The 18990-nt window shown below is 34.0% G+C and overlaps 1 protein-coding gene across 2 annotated transcripts in view; it reads right to left on the reverse strand.

Annotated features, from left to right (window-relative positions):
• PRHA (pathogenesis related homeodomain protein A) overlaps positions 1–8111 on the reverse strand; it is a 58842-nt gene extending 50731 nt beyond the window's left edge. The window contains exons 1-3 of one of the 2 annotated variants that reach the window (XM_010275242.2): positions 7970–8111; positions 7004–7612; positions 5536–5701 (exon numbers count right to left, since the gene is read on the reverse strand). In XM_010275242.2, coding sequence (XP_010273544.1) covers positions 5536–5701; positions 7004–7392 — 555 coding nt within the window. In that variant the 5' untranslated portion in view covers positions 7393–7612; positions 7970–8111. Of the gene's footprint in view, positions 1–5535; positions 5702–7003; positions 7903–7969 lie in introns of those variants that run through there. The other variant, XM_088892798.1, reaches the window with a different exon arrangement.
• Positions 8112–18990: the final 10879 nt, after the last annotated feature.

An 18990-nucleotide genomic window follows, 5' to 3' on the forward strand; every position in this document is an offset into this window, starting at 1 on the left:
CTTGAGACCAGTATTGCTTGGGAACCTTGTGCTGGAATAGTAGGACTCGAGCTGTCTCCAATAGATGTCTATTCTTGCGCTCAGCAACCCCATTCTGCTGAGGGGTATTAGCACAGGATGATTAATGTAACATGCCAGCATCTTCCATGAATGAGTTCAAGGATTTTTCAAAATACTCAACAGCATTATCTGACCAAAATTGCTTAATCTTCTTATCAAATTGTGTTTCAATCATTTTGCAAAATGCCATAGTTATCCGTGGCACTTCATCTCGTCCTTTTAACAGGTAGATCAATGTGCATCGAGAGTAGTGGTCAATAAAATTGATAAAGTAACGAAAGCCATCAATAAAAACAATAGGTGAAGGGCCCCAAACATCAGAATGAACCAAATCAAAAGGAGCTCGAATTTCATTACTGGAAATTGGATAAACATTTCTACATTGTTTTGACATCTGACATACTTCACAGACTAAACTCTGACTTGAAATTCCCTTAAACAATTCTGCAAACAACATTTCTAATGAAGAGAAAGGCAAATGACCTGGCCTAGCATGCCACAGATGCAACCTAGCTATTGACTCCACACTCTCCGGACTACTAGCAGCAGATGCTTGTAAAGTTGAACGGATGTCTGCATCAAAGTAGTAGAGACCCCCATACTCGTAACCGCTCCCAATGAGTAGGAAAAAAGGTTATACTACAGTTCAAATTTTTGGTAAGTTTTGAAACAGACAAAAGATTTGAGGTGAGACTGGGAACATGTAGGACTGATTTAAGAGAGAGGTCATTGCTTAGGTCAACCACCCCTTTTCCAGAGGTGGTGGAGAAAGACCCGTCAGCAACTCTCATCTTATCCTGACCAGACAACAGTTGATATGAAGAGAATAAGGAGGACATATGTGTCATGTGGTCAGTTGCACCAGAATCAATAACCCAAGAAGTAGAGTCAATAGAACTAGTTGCACTAAAGGCAGAGACTGTACCTGATCTGGCAAGAGAGGAAGAAGCAAAAGAATTACTCCTTAGAGGGGCTAAAGCCCGGCTAAGGACCTCTACCTCACTAGCAGTGAAGCCCAAGGCACCGGCTCCAGAGGAATCAGCAGCCTGCCCCATAGGAGGAGAAAACACTGTTGGTATATTCTGTGAGTTGTCACCATTGTTGTTGGTGACAAGATTCCCACTTGCCGCATGACCCTTCTGTTGTTTCTTGTCCTTTCTCAATGCAGCTGGCTTCAGGTGAGGATACAGGACCCAACACTTTTCTTTTACATGTCTCTCACCACCACAATGAGTACACTTGAGGTGCTTCTTGTCTGAATGTCTGTTTCCCTTAGTAGAAACCAGGGCTGAATGTTCTCCAAATTGTTCAGTTGGTTAAGTCTGAGAGTCAACTTGCATCTCCTTTCTCCTGACTTCTTCATTCCTCACCAGATAATAAACATGGTGTAGCTCGGGCAATTCATCTCTCCCCAGAATTTGAGACCTTATACCCTCATACACTGGGTCCAGACCAGCCAAAAACTTGAAGGCTCTGCTCTCTTCAATCTGCTTATCATGTCTCTCCTTGTCCTTGGCATTTTCCCAATCCAATATCAAGTGATGATCAAGTTCTTCCCAAAGATCTTCCAGAGTTGCAAAGTATGTTGCAACTGTCATATCACCTTGCCTTAACGCAGCAATGTCTTGATTCAATCTGTAGATTCTAGCATTGCTTTTCTTCTGTCCATAGGTCTTAGACACCTTTTTCCCAAATCTTGGCTGCTGTAGGAAAGTGATGAACAGTCCTGGCAACCCGAGGATTCATAGAGGCAAGCAACCAGGACATAACTGTGGCATTCTCCTTGCGCCACACAGCATACTTTGCACTGCCAACCTCAGGTTCCTTCTTGCTCCCATCTAGGAAGCTTATGAGATCACGGGAAGTAATAAAAAGCATTGCGGAGACGGACCACTCCCTGAAGTTATATTCATCCAGCAGCAAACTTGTAATCTGCAAGCTGTGCAGATTAGGGTTTTCCAGGTTTGAAGACCTTGCAGCAGGTCTGTTATCCCTAGAAAAAACCTCTCCGGATATTGAAGACATATTGACTGCAGCCTCTGTGTTGATGACACTGATTAAGACTAGCCGAAGCAGTTCTGAAGCAATTCTGAAGCAGGTTCTGACTAGCCGAAGTGATCACTGCAGGTTCTAACTAGCCGAAGTGATCACAGCTGGTTCTGAAGCAGTTCTGAAGTAGGTTCTGACTAGCCGAAGTGATCACAGCAGGTTCTGACAGCTCACAACACAGTTTCAGAATTGCCAAGACTGTCACAGTTCTGAAGCAGTTCAGTTACAGCAGCAAATGAGGTGTTCTGGGCTGGTAACCGACCTGAAACTGAGGGCTCTCCACTACTGTGCTATGCAGACTCCACTTGAGCTTCGAGTACTGCGACTGTAAAGAGAGTTCCCCTCCTTATGGCCAATACTGGGACTGCTGAAATCAGTCCTCAACTAGGTCTGTCCTATACAGACCTCTCTTAGCAGCCGAATAGCTGCTAACTACTAGAAACAGTCTAGTAGGACATCAGCTTCTGGGTCTTACTTCCCTTGCGCCCTACTACCAAGGGAAACCCTAGGTTCGAACCTTGTGTTGTTCTCCTGCAACCCTAGGGTTTCACAGCAGCAACCCAGATAAAAGAAAAAAAAAAAAGAAGAAAGACGGCATGAGAGAGGAGATGGCGTCGGCTGTAACCAGGAAGGTGCTCAATCCTCTGATACCATGAAAGCTGAAATGCTGTAGCCGAAGTAGCAGAAGAGAGAAGAAGAGCAAGAGGTGCTGAGAATGTCGAACTGAACTACCCAGTCGACAGTACTGTTATTTATAGTACATTACAGTACAATGTTATAGGAAATGTCTGGAATGCCCCTGATTAGTGATGGGACACCCAGACTACTTAAAACAGCAAATAAACCTAGGCCCATTAACACAGGCCCAATACATAACAACTAAAACACAAATACAGACTAATAAGGACACTTAGCAGCTGAACCATCAATACATAAAACCCTTCAACCTAACACACCCCAGTAAAACGGTGTTGCTAAAAGGAAAGGGAGTCAGATCATGTATTACTAATCATCCTATCTCTCACTTTGTGTCCTATGACCATATTTCACCTTCATATCGTGCATTTCTCTCTTCTGTTGATAGTGTCTCTATTCCTAAGAATGTGGCAGAAGCTTTATCCAAACCTGAATGGACAGATGCAATGAAGGAAGAAATTGATGCATTGCACAAAAATGGCACTTGGAAGTTGGTGGATCTTCTTGAAGGTAAGGAACCAGTGGGATGCAAGTGGGTATTCACAGTGAAGCATAAGGCTAATGGAACTATTGAAAGGTACAAGGCTAGATTGGTGGCAAAAGATTTTACACAGGTATATGGAGTAGACTATGCAGAGAGTCAAAGACATTTGCTCCAGTAGCCAAGATGAACTCTATTAGGATTCTTCTCTCATTGGCAGTAAATCTTGACTGAGAACTTCACCAATTGGACATTAAGAATGCTTTCTTGAATGGTGACTTAGAAGAGGAAGTGTATATGACTCAACCTCCAGGTTTTTGTGCCAAAGGCAGTGAACAAAAGATGTGCAGGTTAAAAAAAAAATCTTTATATGGGTTGAAACAATCACCTCGGGCCTAGTTTAGTAAGTTCCAGTTAGCAGTTCACTAGATGGGGTTCAAACAATGCTAGTCAGACCACACTTTATTTGTGAAGAAAGGTGAAGGGAAAAATGTAGCTTTAATTGTGTATGCGGATGACATAGTGATCACGGGAGACTGGGAGGCTGAAATACAGAAACTGAAAAAATTCTTAACCATTCAATTTGAGGTAAAAGATTTAGGATCCTTACATTATTTCCTTGGAATTGAAGTTGCCCACTCTCAAAAGCGCATTGTTATTTCTCAACAAAAAAATGTACTAGATCTACTAGAAGACACAGGCAAGCTAGGGGTGAAACCAATTGACTCACCAATTAAGCCTAACCATCAGTTGGGAGACAGTCAGGGGGAGTTCTTGAAAGATGTGAAGAAGTTTCAGAGACTTGTAGGGAAACTCTTATATTTGTCTATGACCAGGCCTGATATTACTTATGCAATGGGTGTCCTTAGTCAGTTCATGCACAACCCTAGGACAACTCACTTTGAAGCTGCAAAGAGGATCCTTAGATACCTCAAGAAGTTTCCAGGAGATGGTTTGCTATTCCAGAAACATAGACATTTAAAGGTGGAAGTATATACTAATGCTGATTGGGCAGGGGCAGTCGATGACCGAAAGTCTACCAGTGGGTATTGTACCTTTGTAGGAGGAAACTTGGTCACCTGGAGAAGTAAGAAGCAAAGTGTGGTGGCTAGATCCAGTGCTAAAGCAGAATACAGAGCTATGTCTCATGGAGTTGCTGAAATCATGTGGATAAGAAACCTATTAGGTGAACTGGATTTTGCAGTTAACAACCCTATGTCACTCTATTACGACAATAAAACTGCTATCAACATTGCTGCTAATCCAGTCCTCCATGATAGAATGAAACACATCAAAGTGGACAAGCATTTTATTAGAGAAAAACTCGTGAGTGGAGAAGTGTGCACTCCATATGTCAACTCAGAAGAACAACTTGTAGACATCTTCACCAAGGGTCTTCATCATGTGTGGCATAATGATTTGTGTAACAAGTTGGGCATGATTGACATCTATGCCCCAACTTGAGGGGGAGTGTTGAAATAGTTTATTTTATTTCTTGTTTATTATTTTTTGTCTTGTTAGGGTCTGATTGGTAGGTTTAAAGTCTTTTTTATTTGTTGTTATTGTACTTTATTTACAGCAGGGGCACAAGGGTCTTTTTCCCTTTTATTTTAGTCACCCTATAAATATTAATTGAATTTGGCGCCGCCAGAACTATTCCATTGTCACCAATCTCTCTTCTTCCTCTCTTCCCTTCTCTCTCTCTTATTTCTAGTCGACTTTCAAGAAATTTTATCCACTAAAACACAAAGCAATAAGCCATTTAGTTTAGCCATTATCAAGTGGCCCTTAAGACTTAAGTCATATGGGTGGGACCCACCATTAGACAGGTCCAACATAAGAGATCACCCAAGAGAGAGAAAGAGATAGGTACACAGTCAATTGTATTCATTAAAGAGCAATAACTTCTCATTTATTGAAAAGAGATAGAGAAGACAGTACAAGGAGAATAGTAATTTCTGACAAAACAGGAATATTACAAGTTCTATCACTCCCTGGGCCTGGTGACCCATCCAAAAGTATCCAATACGTCACATTATCATTCCATCAGATGAAGTGATGATCACCTAGGTGGAGTCACTGAAAGGTGATGGTCATATCTCCTCATATATGTGCTACTAGTCCAATTATGCTTGCAATGCATGAGAACTTTATCTTGAAAATGCCACAAAAAATGGAATTGTGATAAAAGATCATTAACACTTAAGCAACTCACAGCAGCAAATAAGAAAGCAGTGATCTAGACATACATGTTCATGGAAAACAGATCCGTCTGGAGCAATCACGGATTCTTCAATACATCCCTCAGCACTAAGCATATGCAGTTGGTGAATTGCATCACGGATGCCAAGTTTACACTTTAGTATCTGCTTCTTTGCTCTTTGTAGTTCCTTTTCTGGTTTAATCTTTTCCCGGCTGTAAAGAAATTTTTTAATAGAATTAAAATTTTCACTCTATACATAAAAGATGAGATTAGAAATTGGGCCTCTATTTCACTGTAGAAACTTCTGTCAAAATAAGCAGGTTATCATCTTCCACTGCTCCCTAATGAACAATAAATCCAAGAGAGGCTGAAATTGTATCAATATTAAAAAAAAAAAATAACAGCTGGATAGATTTTCGTTTTTTTTTCCTTTTCTGCTGAAGCTTCTTCATTCAAAGTTTTTCTTATTGTTTTACCTACCTCTTCTTCTCTTATAAATAAGAATTTAATCTTTTGAATGATTACAGTTTCAGTAGTATAAGATCCATATATTTGTCAATGATTTTGGTTCATAACTCCTAGGTAATGAAACCTGGATTTCAATCTTGACCTTTTACAAGTCAAGTTTCAAGGAAAATTACATATTTTGTGGTTGCATATCATGTCTCTTTGGCTAGATATTAAGAGCTGATAAGAGAATTTAAGTAGAGCAATTTTATCTAATGATACCATGCTTTCATTTTTTTCAGTATCCAGAGCTGATAAGAGAAATTGAGTAATTTTATCTAATGATACCATGCTTTCGGTTCTTTCAGTATCCAGAAACATGATCAGGTATCACGATATTTAATCATTTGCTAGAAAAAAACAGGTGTTCTCTGGGAACGCATTTTGATTAGATCCTAAACCCAATCTTTTACCTTCTGGGGAAATCTAAAGATCAAAGTTTTCTAAGAGAGGTTTTTTTTTATCAATGTTTTCTAAGAGAGATTCCAAGAAGATGATTAAGACGTCAAAGATATTCTGTCGATTGAGACTCCCAAGCTGCGGGAAAAAAAAGTCAACTCAAATGCAGGAATTTGGGATTTTGGATTGCTTTCCAAGGAAAAGTACCCAAGGGGAAGAGGCTGTATAACTTCACTTAGCATTTCGGTATGAAATGCAAGAAATGGTCTCCCAACAACAGACATGGTGTCAGGTAAACTAACATGGAAAAACACTAATAAACTAGCATGTCAATATGATCAAGCTAAATTAGTAATCTTCCCCAAACTAGATCTGTGTGAACCATTTCTACTGTGTTTCCCAAAAGAAATAAACTGTCGCCACGATTGCGTGCACCAGATAATGCAAATGTTTGATCGAGTTTTTAGCATAAATTTTTCCTAGATATGGCTCATGTTCAGAAATTCCAGACTCTCACCACTAGCATAAATCTCTTGCTATGAAATTCCAGACTTAACTACATGATTGTCTTCTTTAAATGATAATGCCTATTATAAGATTATCCATACCTCTGTCCTTTCCAACCTTCCCCAGAGTAAGCATCAATTAGGTTCTGCTCCAGCTTCATTTTAATCAACAGGTACCTCGTTCTTCTTTGCAAGCGAGATGCCTCATCATGCTCTCCATTTTCCTTCCTCCTCTTCCGCTTTCTCCTCTTGTGAATTTTCTGAGTTGTGAAATCTTTATCATCACTCTTTTCATGCCCTCTACAGCCAACAGTCGATGGCTTCCTATCTAAAGCCTTCGAGGTAGACGGCTTCTCAGAGGAATTTCTGTCAGAACCTTTGTGCACAGTTTTTCTTTTTATTGGTTTTCCATCCATACGGTTATCCCTGGCTCCGTCACCTGGAAATTCTGTTATCCTTCTTCTTGAATGAGCCGAACCAATTCCCTTCATAATCAGTCACAGGGAGAGAGAGAGAGAGAGAGAGAGAGAGAGAGAGAGATCTTAGAGCTTTCAAAGCTTCAAACTGCTAACATCTCGCACTGAAAATTGCATCAGTACAAGTGTTTTCAACTGATGCCGTCAGATTCAGGTCACCGGTTTCCGCATTTCGTCAACCTAACGGTCAGTATCCACACTCTTCCTCAGTCAATGTGGCCATTATAAATGTAAGCTGCAATTTGTTATTTGCATCAACCAAACAATAAGAAACAAAAAAAAAAAAAAAAAAAAAAAAAAAAAAAACTAGAAACTGCAATAACTCAGTCAAGAAACAAGTAGGTTGATAGCAACACGACTAATCAATCATACATCAAAGTAAACTAATCAAGATCTAAAATTGATAATGAAGGATAAAACTTCTGCAATTAAACCAAATCTGAAATGAACTACGGAAGATTGGAATTATGAAATTCAAAAAATCAGAAGTGCAGGAGAAGGAAATTGCCCCAAAAGGGTAATAAAAGAATAAAATTGAATGCGGTGGATTTAACAGATACAAATAATGTAAGTGATAAGAAATAAAGTTTACCTTGGTTAGTGAATAAAAATGGCAGAAATTCAAACACAGATTATAGAGATTTATAATAAACAGGGATATCAAATGGTACAGAAAATAAATTTGAAATGCCACATGGTGCCAATCAAGGCAACTGATTTTGATGAATTTTAAACAAAAAGATGGAAGATACAGAGTATAAAGGGTTGTCAATGGACCAGATATTGGTCCAACCAGATTCGGTCCAACATATAATGGACCAGGTCCAATCTAATAGGATAAATATATTGAACTGGAATGGTTGAATTCAATGTCTTATTGAACTGTCCAACCTCTTCAAATTGCATCCAACCCAAATCTGGTCCATTAATACCCTTATTCTTATATTTTGTCAATAGATGGGATATTGGTTCAACCCAATCCAGCCTAATATAAATCCATTACAGAAGGATCAGGTCCGATCCAATCCAATAAATATACTTTGGACCATTAAGTCTGGACTGGTCCAATTCAATTTGTTTTATGAGATCATCTAATCCGTTCAAATTGGTTTTAATTTGGACGAATTCAACCCAAACCTGATTCATTGGCACCCTTAGTATAAATGTCATATAGGATTCTCAATTGAGCTAAAAGAGAATCTAACAACAAGAAGGAGATGGTATTAAAAGGGGACAAAGATAATCCAAAAATATAAAAGAGTGGACACAAAGATATAAACCCAAGTCTGTGTTTGGTTTGATATATACTAAGGGCCTGTTCATTTGCTCTGAAGTTTTACATCTAAAAGTGTAATAATTACATTAAGAGGTATATTGGTATTGGTGAACTTTTCTTTTCTCTGTACTCTGAATGCAGAGAATGTTGTTGTTTTGATCCCATATATATGAGAGTTTTTGTTTGTCTTTTTGGGATATCATTGGAAACAAAAAGTTGTATGATTGTACCTTAAGAGATAAGAGATAAGAGGAAATGAACAACTGATTTTCTCTTAAAGTTAAAAGATTCCTCTTAAGAGATAAGAGTTAAAAGAAAACAAACAGGCCCTAAGATACATTTTTGAGAATCTATTAGGTTGTGTTTGGTTTGATAGAAAATAAGATTGAAAAAGGAAATTAGGAGAGGTCCTAGAGGAATTTCGCAAATTTTGTTAAGAATTTTCCTTCAACCTTCTATTTATCTCTTATTTTCTATCAAACCAAATATAGCCTAGAAAAGTTGTGGAATTATTTATATTAATCGATGGATCATACTTCATAAACAGAACTAGCCAGGGTATATATATGTGTTTCTTATTCGCAAATCAAATATTCATGGAGAGAGTAACTACTAACAAACATGCACGTATACATATACAAATACTCAACTTTTACAAAAAAAAAATATATAATAAGTAGAGAAAAGAAAAGGAATTAATGGCAAGTTAATCCAAATTGGAAGAAAGAAACAAATGTAAACACCATAATTTAGAGTCTATTCTCACAAATTCTATTTAAATGCTAGAATACAAAGTTAAAACCTAGTTATGGGGGAAATACATAACTGAATAAACGAGTTAAAAAAGCTTCAAATCTAAACAAGCCAGCTATTTTAAATTTATGAACCTCATATTTCAGATCCTCATAACAGAATTTCAGTATGAAAAGTAAAAAGTTTTAATTGATTAGAATGGTATAAACACTAATGGTTCTATGAATTTCTTATTAAAGAATACCTAGTGTAATTATCAAGCTAAAGATATAAGAGAGGCCTTTTATGTTACCAAAGCCATAACCATGCATCAACCATATTTCAATGTGGATTGATGAGTATTTAAAAGACCAAAGGCAAAGGTAATGCAGTTGGGTGTTATAGTAGCGAGGCATTTTGATATTAGAGGGGCCTCAAGCCATTTTGAGGCATAGTTATTCAGCAAAACAAAAAAGGATATGATATATAAATAATAAAGACATGAAAAACATAAAATTAAGATTTTATATGGCTTATTTGGTTTGTTGTTTATGCCATTAACTCTTCGCTAACTTTGCTTCTAATTAAGCGTGTCGTCTTATTGCAATCGTTATAGACTTTTATTGTAGCTGCTGAGAACTCGAAGGTGGTTTCTTCCACTGTTTTACATTCACTTCCTCCTGCTCATTAGTTGGTAATGTATTAAAGGGTATAGATTGAATATATAACTTTAATGGGTCCCACTATGATATGGAAAAGATATGATATTGGAAAAACTTATGACCAAGTAGCCAATCAGGTGATATTTATCAAAATTCATGGGTGGATTTTGATTGGTCAAAGCTCTTCTCCTACTATAGCTTTTCCACATCATAGATTTTCCCAACTTTAATACTTACACATATACATTACTTCCTATATGGTTCGTTCCAATGTGTATTTGGTGCAATTGTACGATGTGCTTTATTTTGTTTGGTGTTGTTATTGTGTTTATAGATACATACTTTGAAGATAGAAAAAACAAAACAAAATAAATTGTTATCGAATTAAAATAGTAATCACAAGGAAAGATTGTTGAGCACTTGGGAGCAAGGCACTTGTACTTGTTGGGTATGTTCTTAATCATCACAATGGTTCTAGTATCTCTACAATTCGAGTCCACCATTGCGTTCTCATTGATCATGAAATGACCATATGAGTTCTTCTGTTCGTCCTTCCATGGCTGACTCTTTAGCTGCTTCGTTACTGCCAAAGAATTATTGTTAGAAATTGGGGTCATGGAAATTTGGAGGAAAAGCTCTTAGTTGTATTTAAAGACACTATCTTTAAAATGTCATTTGTCCCCACTCAGTTTTATTGAGTTTGCTATTGGGTTGCAGGTAAATTTGTTCCCAAGATACAATAGAGCCTTGGGTGAGAAATTACAACAATCAAAATTGAAAAATCTTCAAATAAACCTTCTATGAGACAATAGCAGATTGAACTAAGAGAGACAGAAGTAATTTTTAGTGAGAAATGATTGAAAACTTGTGTTGAATCAACTTGGTTTACATCCTTTATGTAAACGAGTAAGCACACATGTGCTTTGCATGTGGCAATTATAGATGATGATAATGATAGTAATAATATATCCAAAATTTTTTATAAACTTTTATGTTTTCTATGTTTTATATTTTATATTTTTTCTTATTAATCGGATATAGATTGGAAAATCCAAATCTAATTATATAAGCACCTCATCCAAATATTAGATAATCAAGTTGAGTTGTGAAGTTTCATGTATCATTGACAAGCCTACCTACTTGGTAGGGATGCAAACTGATTGGATCAAATTCGAATTAGGGTATATCCGAATCTGATCCAATACTATTAACATAAGATTCGATCACATCTCATAAACATAGATATGAATACAAATCCAATGAGGAAGTCCGATATTTGGGTCTGATCCATTCCAATTTAATTTAAAAAATAATAAAATATTAATATAACAATTTAAATAAAGAAAAACAAAAAATACAAGTACCTTTTCAACTATTTTCATCACATATATACATTTTTATTAAAAAATAAATAATCTAACAAATTTACAAAAATGCAATAAAAATAATATATATCGGATGGGGAGTGATCCGAATATGGTCCAATTTCTAATCGGATCCTATTATCCAACCTGATCTGATTTGAAGATCCGGACTGCAAATATCCAAATTCGACAAAAAGGATCGGGTTGGATCATATCTTATCCATTTGCACCCCTACTACTTGGCTAGATTCTTCATTTTGTAATGTTTTATTTTTTTGGTGTATCTTCTTTTGTTCATTTATCAAAAAAAAATGTAAGATTTAAATATAAAATGAATTGAATGTAGTGAAAAGTAGTAGTTCAATTTATAATTTAAACCTCACAATTAAATAGGGACTAAATTCAAAAATGAGTATTTTAGTGAAAAGAAAATTCCACAATCTTATTCATATTTTTAATAGTAGTGTAAATATAGAATTATAGATGTACTCAATTTTTATTATAGTTTTTTTATACTTTTGTGTGTAAAACTAATTCTGATATTTTACACTTACTTTTTGTTTAATAATATAAATATGTGATATTTTATTAATTTTTATTATTTATTTATGACATTAAAGTTTAATATATTTAATCCAAAAGTTGAACTATTTTCATTTTTTGGCTAGTTCTAAATTATGTATTTTATTTTCATTATTAATAAAAATAATTGTTGTTTATTACACTTATTTTTTAATTTGATTACATAAATGTGTCTACTTTTTCTACAATTTTTGTAATTTTCTATATTTATTTATATTTTAAAAATTTTATTACATAACTATGACTTCGTATATTGATCAATTTAATTCGGATGGTTGAATTGCTTAACCACCACTTGGATAAAGAATGGTTTTGTTTTTGAGTCAATTTTAAAATATATAGATTTATACTATCAAAAATATTGGCATAGATCTAATTAGTAGCAATTATTAGTAAAAATTAACTTAAAAATATAGGATTTAATAAGAGAAAATGGAATTTAATACCATAAGTATAAGACTTAATTAGAAGAGACTAAATGAGGTGGAAAGTAATAATTGAAGGTACATTTTCAACCCTTACAATTAGAGATGGATTAAATACACAAGTATGGGCATTTTAGTAACTATAAAAGCTGACATTAAAGCTATATAAAAAGACTTGTATACCCTTTCTCAAACAAAGAAATAGAGGATAACTTTAGTCCAAAAACTTCCACACTACATTCACACTTTTATATATAGTATGGACAAGGTTTAAAATTTCGATACGATACGCCCAATAGGGAGTGTATCGTATCGTATCTTTGAAAAATAGATACGGGATACACATAGAAATTGAACATTTCATCTTTTTTCATGTATATTGGGGGTGTATCGAGGGCGTATCGGGGCATATCGGTAGCGTATCTACGAAAAAAATACAGCAAAAAACTAAAAAAATACAGGGGGAAAATAAGCTTCTTTTCCCCAAAATAAGCCTTCTTTCACCCCCCCCCCCCCCCCCCCCCCCCAAAAAAAAAAAATGACTATAAAACTCCAAACATCATTCCTAGAGTGCTAGATTTACAAAAGTTTGCATGAAACAAGTGTGAATCATTAATTCCTTTTAAAGATTTTTCAAATTTTGAAAAAAAAATATGACAAAAATAGGTAAACTTTTTCAATTTTTTATAATATCTTGTGATTTCTTTAATTTTTCTTGAATGTTTAAATTTATGTTGATCTACATTTCTTACATTCAAAAACTTTTTTTGTGTGTTATCGATAGATTTATGGAAATTTCATAAAGATATTTAGGGAAAATATAAATTAACAAAAAATTTGAATATGTAATTTTTTTTTCTTTGCCTATAAAGACTATATATGTTTTAGATCTATGGGTTTATCTATCATATCCATAGAGCAATTGGAATTTATTCTTTAATATATTTTTTTATTTTTTATATTTTTAGAATTAAAAATTAATTAATTAATTATATTTTATTATTTGATTACAATGATTGAATATATTACAATTCTATGGATGTTCTATCATATCCACAAAGAAATTGAAATTTCTTCTTTAATAACTATTTTTTAAATATATTATATAATGTTTATTTATTTTTTTATAATTTTGGAAATAAATAATAATTAATATTTATTCAAATAATAATTAATAATTAATTATATTTTCACATAGAAGTTGTGCCAATGCATGTTTTATGATTGGATAGGAGAGTTGGATTTTTCCCATCCCATAAAACATTAAAACTTAAGAATTATAATTTATAAATTATAGTTAAGCATAAGATTTTTAATGAAGTTATAATTAACTATAATATATTTCTTCATGAAACCATTAAAATATATTAATTTAATGTATATACACCTCATTAATATAATGTATATACAACCACAACTACTCATGCTTTATAATTTGATCTTATGTTGTTATTCCAAGTAGCATTTCCCTTGATAATACCGGTCTTCTTATTCGAGTATTGAATTCGAAAGGGATGTGTTAGAGAAGAATATGAAGTTGAACAACCTAACAATCTAGGAGGTAGTGGCAGAGGTGTTAATATTTGCAAGTAATTCCAATTCCTTACATGATAGCTTCTTCTACCATTAACGTCAAAAGCAACTTTGTTGGAGTTGATATTGGTGGTCACACTAGAAGTTATTGCATTCAATAACCTTCTTCCATGGCCGCCAAGGCGACTGAATTCAATTACTATATTAGTCTGGACCTATATAATGCACGAGCTTTATTTATAAGCAAAATTGAAGATGAAGCTCTATGATATTTTCAATTAAATGGTGTCCATCTAAGTTCAATTCAAGCATTATTTTTTGGGATTGTTAGTGGTGCAACTTGGGCGGGCCCATCTCGAAATTTTACATGGATTAGGCTTGGATTTTCAATCCTCGGGTTGGGCTCGGGCCCAAGAATTTGCACTTTTTTATTTCTTTTGGGTCCGGCCTGGGCCTAAACCATAGGTAGCCCAAACTTGGCTTGAGCTTGGCCCAACTATACATATTCATACATACATACATACATACATACATACATACATACATACATACATATGTATATATGTAATTTGTTTGCATACATATTTATATATACATGTTTTACAAAAAAATACATATATGTATACATGTTTGCATAAATTTATATATACATGTATAATTTTAGAGCAGGTTCATTGACCAATCCAAGCCCAACCCAAGTGCATCAAATTACAATGCGAGTTGAGGTTGGGTTGGAAAAATCGGGCTTGACCTTGAGTTCGGGCCTTAAGTCCAAATTTTAGGGTTGGGCTTGAGTTGACCATAAACTCGGCCTAACCTGCCCGATTGCACCCCTAGGGGCTGGCTGCCTAGTTTATCTAATCACAATCTAAGTTGCATTTTATTGAGAGTGGCTAATTTCATATTCTCTAGATAAATTTGTATTTTTTTTTTGTATCTTAATGCTAATTTTTATTGGTTTATTATTATTTTTGTATTATGTTTAGGTAAAATTATAAAAAACATCATCTTATAACAATTCTATAAACTACCTTTCTGTTTTGACCCTAACAAAGGCCTCTCCTAAAGTTTTGAGAAAAAAAGTGCAAACACTTCCTTTCCCTTGGCTTTTCGGTAGCAAAGATATTGAAGTTACCAAAATACTCTTATCATTGTAAATGCATTATCATACATGATTTAAAGTTTCAACCTTACCCTTTACTAATTTGTTTTACCAAACAACTTTCAAAGAATAATTCTCCTTACCCTTCTTGGACAAAGTAAGGTAAAATGGTTGAACTAAAGTAAAATTAATGCTTTACATGAACATTTTTTATTTGGAATGCTAATTGCACCTTTTTCAAAACAATAGAGAAAAGTATTTGTACCTTTTTCAAAACAATATAGAAGTTTTTTGTTAAGGTCAAAACATGGGGAATTTCATAGGACTGTTAGGAAACCCATGGAAGTTTTTATAATTTTCCTTATTTTTAAAATAATTAAACTATATTTAAGATTAATACTTCTATTAATTTTTTAAAATTATTAAAAATTGAATTTGTTGAAGTATATTAAGTTTTTATTAAAGTTAAGCTACTTCTGAAATTTAATTAACTATATAAATTTTTATTTTTCAGTGGAACTTAAGTTGGTTTTAAATTAATAAAATTTAATTATAAACTAATAATTTTTTGATTATTTTGTATTAGTTTTATATTAATTTTAAATCGGCATTACTTTTTAATTTTTCTTATTTCTTTTATTAATTAATTTTTTGTTATATTAATAAAAATATTTTATCAATAACAATAATTAATAATTATTTTTATTTTGTTTAAGTAACTTACTAAATTATTTTTATTATGGTTAATTAATTTTCATTATTTTCAAAGGAATATAAACGGATTATAATTTTAAATGAAAGTAGGTTATTTTATGCAATTTAATGGAGTAATGGAGATGATAGAGAATTAGTAGCATGATTAATGAGGAGAGATTATTAAAAGAATTTATGGGAAAGAAGAGATAGAAATAGTTAATGGTGTATTAATGAGGAGTGTTAAAAGTCTTAAAGGTGATTGGTTATTTGAGTTATTTTGTTCAATTTTAAAATTAGAAAATTAAAAAAAAAAACAAAGATAGGTGCATTTAAGAATAAACCAGAAAAAAAATATGTGACTTTGAGAATAAACCACAAAGTAGGAAAGTGCCAGCTTAGCACATTCCATTTTAACACACACATACTCTAGAGATCGATAGATTCCCCAAAACAGATTTTGATGTTTTCTTTTTCATATATTCCTAGGAGTTCATACAGACTAAAGAGTGAACCTCTTTAAATGTGTCATTTCCCTAAGTGCAAAGTTTCAATTAACTCTCTTCCAACAGTAATAGATGTGGGAAAGAGAGTGAAATGAGTAAATGAAAACAACTAACTCAAAATAAAAATCAAGAAATCAATCAAAACCTGGAAAATTACACCATGCATAAAGAGATTTCGGTGAAAATAAAATAAATAGCGAATGTTTTCTTTATTCGTCTTCGATTGGCTCATACCAAAAGCAAATGTTCTTGTCTTGTTTCACCCAATGTAGGAACCTCGCCATTCACCCTTGTTTTCTGTTTTTGTTTGCTGGTCACATTCCTAACTATACTTATCGCTAGCAATTATTATGTTTTTTCGGGGTAAGATACAATTGTTCAAAAATAGTTGCAAAATACTTCAGGTAAGAGATGATTATCATATGAGTAGGATGAAATGTAATTAAATATGATGGATTAGTAAAAGAATTATTATTCCAAAGAATTGCATATATGAGTACTCTAAATCCAATGCATCTGTTAACTTCACTAGTGATCGACCTAATCTTGGAGGCTTAGTAGAAAGATAGATTGAAATAAGTTTTTGATTAATTGAAAGTTGACAGATGACCAATGCATTTGCAATTGTGATTATATTTGCAACCATTAAAAATAAATTATATCTATATTTGAAAAATTTAGGATTCTATGTATGTTAAATGCAGGATTTCTAAATCCAATGGTTAAAAAGAACCAATAATGATTGAATATGATCCCCTTGGATTTTAAAAGAAAAAAAAAATGTATTATCTCAATCTGAAACCAATGGAAATATATCTCTAGGTCAGTGAGAGAAGATGTAGGACAAGAAGAGAGGGAGACAACGTATGAATGGAGAAATCATGCATAATTTGATTTCCCCTCAAATTTTGGTTTAAACAAAACAAAGAGCATCAAGTTAACATATCTTTGAGGTGACATAAAACTATGCATTCTAGACAAGATTGTAAACACATCTTTGAGGTGGGCATCCAAAGTTTGCCCCTTATTTCGTGTCGAACTTGCTAAGAATGGTTCAGTCTGTAATTTTTTAAATACTATAAATGCCCTTTTCCCCATCTTTCTGAGTACCCTTTGTTTACCCTTTCTTTCATATTTTGTTTCTAAGTTAATGGCAAGATTGTAAACATAAGAGAATAATGGCCAATAAGGATGGTCGATTCGAAATCTTTTTGTATTAAGGGCAGGATGGATATTTTGGATTTGAAATTTGGTGGATGGGCAATCCAAAGGTTGATGAAGGTTTTGGTAAGGTTTAGAAATGTTTGGAGAAGTGGCATGATGGAGATATAAGATTTGGTGGATGATTGATTGAAGGTCTGATGGGAGTGTTTGATGACTTTAGATGTAGTAGAGTCATGGAAATATAGGTTGTGGGTACTTCGTCTAATAGGGGCTTAAAATGGAATGCTGGATTTATGGATGGGTAAACAAGGGAATTTTTAAGTTGAAACTTGGTAGAGTGGCATGGATTTGAATTACATGGCTATTTGGAGGGTTTGATCGTATTGGGGGACGCATGGATCATTGATTTTAGGTTCAAGATGTGTCATAGTGTCAAATGCACCAAAGAATAATCTTCGATGGATGAGGCGAAATCAATGAATTTAGCGATGAAATTTGGTGGAATGGATGTTCAAAAGTTTTGTTTCATTTGATGGAGTCTAATCGGAGGACAGGTATGGTGACAAGGCATAATCATGACCATTAAAAGGGAATCTTGTATATTTAATGGTGGATTCAAGGGTATTTGGGTTGAAATTTGGTTTTGAGGTTTTGGCACGTGTTTGAAGAGAATGGTGAGGTCTGATTGAGCATTCAAAGTATGAGAAGTGGGTTGGAGAGGAGACCAAGCAAATATTGGGTGCTGACACCAATCTTGTTATTCGATCTATGTTTTTATGGCCAAATCGGTAATTATATAGGCATACGGAATTAACAATTTCTCGTGTTCTTTTCATGGGAATGTGTTCTAGAGTAATCTTGAACACATTTGTTTCTAGAGAAGGGTGAAGTACATAAAGACCATTCTTAAGTTTTCCACAAGCAAAGAACTTGTTATTCAATTTAATCATAATCTTATTGCTAAATAAAATGAAATAACCATCCTTGCATAACTTAGAAACCAAAATTAAATTTATCTTGAATTGTAGAACATAAATACAATCTTTTAGCATAATAATACATTCTCTAAAAACTAAAACTACTAATCCTGTGATAGCAATTGCAACGGTTGTAGATGTACTCATGTAAAGTATAGTCTCGTCATCACTTAACCTTCTACTTTTTTTTAACCCCTACAGAGTATTAAATACATGAGTAAAAGCCCTGTAATCAATACAGTATGAGGAAAAAATGACCAACAAGTTAGTCTCTATGACTTGAGTTTTGAAATTACCTTTTTCTTCTTCTTGATGGATTCTAGATACTAAGGATAGTTCCTCTGCTAGTGCATGATTTACTTGCAGAAGTAACACTCATCTAATGACTTGTCTCTCATCTACTTCTTTGGCTTGTTAGCAGACCTGTTCACAGGTCGAGCTTCAAGCCTGACTTACATTATGTCAGGTTCAAGCTTCGGGTCAGACCCCAATCAAATTTTGGCAAAAGTTAAGCCCGAGCCCTGCCCATGAACAGGTCCACTTGTCAGCCATCTTATAAGGCCTCTTCTTGCCCTTATGTTTCTTCTTTCTAAGTTT

This window comes from Nelumbo nucifera, chromosome 8 (genome assembly GCF_055504915.1).
Source record: "Nelumbo nucifera cultivar China Antique chromosome 8, China Antique-T2T, whole genome shotgun sequence".
NCBI lineage: Eukaryota > Viridiplantae > Streptophyta > Magnoliopsida > Proteales > Nelumbonaceae > Nelumbo > Nelumbo nucifera.